This window comes from Lipotes vexillifer, unplaced genomic scaffold (genome assembly GCF_000442215.2).
Source record: "Lipotes vexillifer unplaced genomic scaffold, Lipotes_vexillifer_v1.1 scaffold479, whole genome shotgun sequence".
Classification (NCBI taxonomy): domain Eukaryota; kingdom Metazoa; phylum Chordata; class Mammalia; order Artiodactyla; family Lipotidae; genus Lipotes; species Lipotes vexillifer.
In genome coordinates, this window is record NW_006796443.1 from 1,058,741 (window position 1) to 1,066,037 (window position 7,297).

The 7,297-nt window shown below is 41.1% G+C and overlaps 1 protein-coding gene across 1 annotated transcript in view; it reads right to left on the reverse strand.

Moving 5' to 3' along the window:
- VWA8 (von Willebrand factor A domain containing 8) overlaps nt 1–7,297 on the reverse strand; it is a 368,026-nt gene that overhangs the window by 16,888 nt on the left and 343,841 nt on the right. The window contains exons 41-42 of the mRNA XM_007468612.1: nt 2,625–2,750; nt 374–532 (exon numbers count right to left, since the gene is read on the reverse strand). Coding sequence (XP_007468674.1) covers nt 374–532; nt 2,625–2,750 — 285 coding nt within the window. The remainder of the gene's footprint in view (nt 1–373; nt 533–2,624; nt 2,751–7,297) is intronic.

The following is a 7,297-nucleotide window of genomic DNA, read 5'->3' on the forward strand; positions in this document are numbered from 1 at the left end:
GGGGGGTACTGGGATGGGGATGGTGACCTTGAGAAATCTGGGGAGAGAACCTGTGGTGTTCTATTTGTCTGTTTCTGCTCCCCCCCTCGCCCTGCCCTCATGGATAATATCACACAACTTGTAAAGTGCAGTGCTTTCTTCTGTAGCAACTGGTCTTTAAATTATGGTCTTATCATTCTTTGATTATTAGAGCAGATGAAACAAAAGGTTCACTTTCTCTACACCGACAGATGAGTTGACGAGAAGATGGAGATTCTTGTCCACTCTGGGTGCACATCCCCTAGCCAGCTTCACGCCCTAACTCGGGGCTGACTCCTGAGCAGAGACGGGGGGTCTGGGGATGCCTCTCTTCCTCCTCAGTTCATGCCATTACCTTGAACTTCTCCTCATAGCTCTCAAAGGCCTCCATGACCATACACACGGCTTCCATCGAGCGCTCAAGCCGGCCATCCACCCCATTAAAGCGGTACATGCTGCCGGACACGTCCACCACCAGACGCAGGCGCTTGGGTTTCTGTTGGGGGCTGCCCAGCTGAGGGAGAGACAACAGAAAAGCCTTGTGAACCAGAAAACTGTCACTGGCTGCTGTTCTGGGGCCCTCATGCATGTCCCAGAGTGCCAGCCGCCAGGCAGGCAGATCAGCTGTAGGCTGGGCCCAGCACAAGGCTGTCCTGGCAGGTGGGGAGGCACCTATGGATTACATTTCAGTAAATGGAGCTTCAGACTTGTGCTGGTAGTTGGGGCCACATGGGAAAGATTTTCCTTTGGAATATGGTCCTTTCAAGGACAAACCTAGTCTAGTAAGACTCCCTCAGTGAGGCTGATGTCGTCTTAAAAACAGTTATCTGGAAGAATACAAACCCCAGCATTTCATTTTCACATCAGTTTCTCTAGCAAGATGGAACTCCTTTGGAAGCCCACAGCAATTTTACCAGTACGTGTTGTGTAGTGAGCTAAAAATCACTTCCACACAGCCTGAAAGAAACGTCAGATTCCTAAAACCAGGCGATGTGAGGGGCAGGGGGTTCCAGCAAAGAGGTAAAGGAAAATATCTGTTCCGTGTCTTTTGTCTTTAGGAAGCTTTCAGTTCTCTCCTCCTTCCAGTTACTGAATTACTGCTCTTCTTTACTTTTCCTGGCAGTTAACGGCATGAAAGCGGCATCGAACCGCAGTTTAGCAACAACTGTCAATTAAAATGTCAATTAAAATGTCAATGTCAACAATGTCAATTAAAACTGTCAGTTTGATTTTGAACCCAGGCCTGCCAATTTGCAGAATGAAAAACAGAAGCATGCTTGTCAGTTTTTACTTACAGGAAAAAAGAAGAAAAATTCCAGATTATTCTGTTACTATACACTCGCTGACATGTATGCAAACTAATGAGCAGAGGTAGTCATTTCAAGAAAATACTGTGGGTATTGGAGTGTAATGGTTGGAGACAAATTCAATATATTTCTTGAAAGCTTGTTGAGTCTGCCAGAATTAAAAACAGTGCCTCATCCACTTCCATGGCGACTCACAATTTCAGATGAATCTAAACACATTTGTGGACCACAGTGAGTCAGTGAAGAAAGCAGTTGTTGACTCATATCAAGGACACAGAGGGAAGAACTCTCCCAGTGACTACAGGAACTCCTCTGAATCAACATTTAGATGGAGTAAGTGGCTCCCTTCCCCGCACCTGTCACCGCACCCCCAGCTCTCAGTGGCTACTCAGCAATTCTGGTAACTTGGAGATACTGGAAGTCACAGAACCTCTAAGAGACTCACCTTATTGCAATTTTTTGGCCATTGTATTATTGCAAATATTTTAATATTATGGCTGTCGAAAACTTTACACACTATCATTAGAGTTATTTAAGGGAGAATTCCTATTTTCTGAAAATTTCTTCGGTTATAAGATAGACACAGATCTTTAAAGGAACAGAACAGAGGAAAACCACTAAGATTGTCCTCGTGCTTTCATTTGCATCACCCTCTGGGATTCAGTGGCACCAAGTGTCTTCAGTTCCCCCTCCAGGGCACCCTGCCCTGTGTCCTGGGGGCTGATCTGTTTTCCAAATGGCACTGGCCTCTCTCCTGGCTGCTGGCTTCCGGTGGGTTCTGCTGATGGAAGGCGCTGGCAGGAGATCAGAGGGTGAGGGTGAAATATTTACTCCCTCAGCCCCTTCTCTGCTGTGGCCCGGGGGTGGGTTCTCCTTCTGCTGAAGGCCACAGCCCCTGGTGGGCAGCCCTCTCCATAAATCACCTTTTCTAAGTTCCAGTAAGTGCTCTCTCCTCTGTCCTTTTAGACTGAGGGATGGGTCAGATCCTTGCTGTTGGGAGACCACACCATCTCTTTTTGGATTTTGTAAACGCCACCCTTACTTTTGTAAATATTAACTGTTCCTTAAACTGCTCAGTTTGAGTGTGCCTGGTGTTTCTTGACTCATGCTGGGATCTTGAATCATATAATAAACAGTATAATATTCCTGTTTTTTTCTAATTTTAAAAAGTGTAATGCTTTCCTTGATTGCCATATTCAGGGTTTATGGTGTTTTGACAAAGACAGCAACTCGAGGAAGCACCTGCCTGTAAAGAAGACCAAACTGCAGATCTGAGGCACCTAGCACACCAGTACTTACTTGTGGCTCCAGCTCACCCCGGCGTTTGTAGATGGCTTTTTCCCCAGTCAGCCCATCAATGATCTTGGCATCATCTAGTTCCCCAGTAGCTTGGTGTCTTAGCCACTGTCTTTCTTTACCTTTAGCCTACAATGACATACACACAAATCCTTACTTTAATTAGTTCTGCAGGGTCCCTGACACATTTTATGCATGAGTAACAGGAAACACACCAGGGATCTTTTCAGTATGTGATGGTTCTGCACCGACACAGTTTCATAAATGGACTGGTTTCTGCTCTGCTGACAAAGAAATGCCCTTTGTGTAGATTTTGTTCATCATAAGTGTTTTAACATATGGAATGACAAAATGAACTCACAACACACATGAACAGGAAAACGGTACGCAAATGAACCTCTGGAGAAACATGCAATATCTGGAAATGTAATGGTGATGCATTTATTATGGATTTTCTGTCACGGTACTCTTAGAGAATTTATTAGGTAACACAATAATCAGCTTGAACTTGTTAACACTGTCTGCAAGCACAGAGAAAACGTGATCTTCGGACTCTTCCTTTTGGAGAAATTGTTATGCCGGTTCTCTGTGACTTACAGTGCAAATGGGAACAGCTGAGAACAATAGTACGTGAACATTCTGTACCCTACTGCCGCTCTGATCATCGATATTCAGAAACCTCCTGAATTACTTTTCTAAAGATATTCGCACATAATGCTTAAAACTATGCCATAAATGATAAAGAGCTACAATATCCCAATCCAGGTACAGGTTTATCACAGCTGATATTTACAGTAAGAAGTGGGAAGAAAAGTTAAATACTTTTATGCATACAAACTAGAGCTGTAGTTAAGATCTTGTGCTCTGGAGTCAGACTCTGGAGTCAATCCTAAAGAAACTGAAGAGGGCTAGATCATGAACATGGGTTATTAAAAAAGAAAAAAAGCATTGTGTCTCTGCTAGAAAGTAAGCTTCATGGGGATAAGAGCCCTTATGTAACTTCAGCTTCTAGAACAGTGCCTGATACCTAGCTGGTGTTCAATAAAAATGTATTGAACAAAAGTTGATTGCTTACTATAAAATGTTAAGTGATAAAAGTATGATGTAAAAGCATGCATATATAGTATTCTCTCAATGTATATGCATGTATATTATATATATATATATGTATATATATGTATATATATATATATATATATATACAAAGAAAAGTATATAGGAAAAAACAAAAATATTAATAGTCATGGTTATTTTTGTGTTGTGGAATTACGGGTGATATTATTTTCTTTAAATTCCTGTATTTTCCAATCTTCATATAATGAGCTTGTGACTTTTATAATTAAAAAATAAATGCTCCTTTTTTTTTCCTCAAAAGGATTTAAAAATATCCTTTTATAATTTTATGAGATATACTTTTGGGACCAGCTTGCAGGTTACGGAGAACAGGGCTTCTCCAACATTAATGGGCATATAAATAACTTACGGATCTTGTTAAAAAGCAATTTCTGATTCAGTAGGTCCAGGCTGGGGCCTGATACTCTGCATTTCTTTTTTCTAAATTTATTTTATTTAATTTATTTTTGGCTGTGTTGGGTCTTCATTGCTGTGCGAGGGCTTTCTCTAGTTGCGGCGAGCAGGGACTACTCTTCGTTGTGGTGTGCGTGCTTCTCATTGAGGTGGCTTCTCTTGCTGTGGAGCACAGGCTCTAGGCGCGCAGCATTCAGTAGTTGTGGCACGTGGGCTCAGTAGTTGTAACTCGCGGGCTCTAGAGCGCAGGCTCAGTAGTTGTGGTGCATGGGCTTAGTTGCTCAGGGCGGCATGTGGGATCTTCCAGGACCAGGGCTCAAACCCGTGTCCCCTGCACTGGCAGGCAGATTCTTAACCACTGCGCCACCAGGGAAGTCAGACAGTAATATTTTCTCAGATAACTGGAAATTGCCCCTAATTTGTAAGCTTCTAAGTGTTAATCAAAGTCTAAAAAGTGACTTTGAAGGAATGTGTTTTTTTCACTAGTAAATCTATTCTTCAACAATAGAAATAGCTGAATTGCCTGTTAAGTGCAACGAATTATGGAGAAAATAACTGCTTAGGAAATTAGTTCATTCCATGTCTATTTTGACATTAGCTTCGATGTAGTTTATTTTAAGCTAGTTTGCTATTGATAATAAAGCATTTTGAGACTTGGGTGGATAATTAATTATAGGAAACATACTTTGTTTTCCAAACTTCATCGTTCTGCCCCAACATGAGCACTAAAAAGAAAGCACAAAGCGGCTAAAACCTAGCAGATTTACAACTTGATGAAAATCTTTCATTTCATTATCTGGAGTTTTAGGGATACTAAAAATCTCCTAAATAACTGGCTAAGACTCTCAGCAATTGCTTGTTCTCTAAGTTGGGATACAGTCAGATCTAAGAAATATTAAGAACAATTATACTAGAAACAGGTCATCAGAACTGATAATAAGGTTCATTATTTATATCAACACATGAATGCCTATGCTATGGTATATATATATATATATATATATATTTTAATAAATTTTTTGTTTTTATTTTATTTATTTTTGGCTGCGTTGGGTTTTCGTTGCTGCATGCGGGCTTTCTCTAGCTGTGGCGAGCAGGGGCTACTCTTCGTTGTGGTGCGCGGGCTTCTCATTGCGGTGGCTTCTCTTGTTGCAGAGCACAGGTTCTAGGCACGTGGGCCTCAGTAGTTGTGGCATGCAGCCTCAGTAGTTGTGCCTCGTGGGCTCTAGAGCGCAGGGTCCGTAGTTGTGGCGCATGGGCTTAGCTGCTCTACAGCATGTGGGATCTTCCTGGACCAGGGCTCGAACCCATGTCCCCTGCGTTGGCAGGCGGATCCTTAACCACTGCGCCACCAGGGAAGTCCCTGGATATATATTTTTGAATAATACATAAACAAACAAATGACCATATCACCATAACAAAAGTGATAAGATTTACTGAATATCACACCCAGGAAAGCATTCCATTATGCTGGTTTATACTCCTGAGATTTAAATTTAAGATTGCCAAAGAATACCACAGACAACTGCATACTTTATGACAATCAGATAGGAGTATTATTATCTAAATATAATTATTTAGTGGGTTATCCTCTAAATATATTTATAAAGATCTCACTGTAATGAAGCTATGTGGAATAACAATGGTTTGCTTTTTAGATATTCCTATATTTGACTGAAGTATACTAGTACATTTATCATTTACCAGAAGAACTTTGTCTTCAATTTTCTTTAGCAGGCTTGTGAGGTAGTAATCTCACCAGCCAACTAAGCTAACTACCAAAGCTAATTTATTATGAGTCAGCTCTTCAAGACTACAAGTGAACAAATGTTAACTCCTTATGAGAGGTTTGCAAAATCCTGCGTTACTGATGTCAATTCCAGATCAGAGTTAGAGCATAGAGGCTGCTGTCACAGACTAAAGGCACAAGAAGGGAATTACAGGTGGTGTGAATTTGGGGAAAAGGTCCGACTTAAGAGCAATAGGGCCACGGCCCAGGGAATGTATGTCAAACAACCAGAGCAACAGCCCTGCAGAATTCTTCTTTTGGTGTACATGCTAATAATTAGTAAAAATGATAATAAAAGGGGGGTCCTTTCTAGGGGACCTATTATTGCCTTTGGTAAGGGGGTTATCGAATTACAAAATACTTATTTTTCCCTTAGAATATTATGTTTGTCTGCTGTCTCTGGATTCACCATTATGTAAGAACCTAGGGACTTTAGGTCTTAATTTTCTTGTGCTGGTTTGCTTCTTTTCCTATACATGATTATCATCTTTTAAGGTCCTCTCTAGCTTGAAGACTTTGTTTCCATTTTGTATACCAATAAAAGAAAAAGACTCAATAAAATTTGGGGTGAGAGTAAAGAAGCAATAAATCTGCTACCGCCTTTTTCGGGTCAGCTTTTAAAATTTAAGTGTAACCTACTCGTAATGAAGTGCATAAATCTTAAGTGCAGAGTCAATGAACTTTAAAAGTGAACATGCCCTTGTAACACCTGCACCTTCCCAGCCTCTCGGGGCCCCTTCTTCTGGACTTGACCTGGTACCTGCCAAAGGAAACCCCCCACCTGACTTCTGTCATCACAGATTAGGTTTGCCTGTTTTTGAACTTCATAAAGTGGAATCATACAGTATGTACTCTTCTGTGTCTGGCTACTTTGGTTCAACATCATTCCCAGGACAGGCACCGATGCTGTTGTGCCCAGCAGCACTTTATTCTCTGTCTCTGCTGTAACAATGTCCAATCATGTGATTTTGATCATGCATCACAATTTATATCTCATCTACAACTGTGTTGTTTCCAGTTTGGGGGTATTACGAGTAATGCCTCCATGAGCATCCTTGAACATGTCTTTTGCAGCAGGTATGTGTGTATTTCTGTTGGGTGGAAATCCTAGATATGCTCAGCTTTAGGAGATACTGCGAAACAGGTGTCCAAAGTAGTTTTTCCAATTTACATTCCCAGGAGCAGTGTATGAGGGTTTCCTTTGCCTGCATCCTCACCAACGCTTGACACTGACAGCTTCTTTTTTTCTTTTAATTTTAGCCATTCCGGTGGCTAAAATTCTTTTCTTTTAAATTTTTATTTGTGGCTAAATGAATTCCTTTTTTTTTTTTTTTTTTTTTTTTTTTTTTTTTTTCCCCCC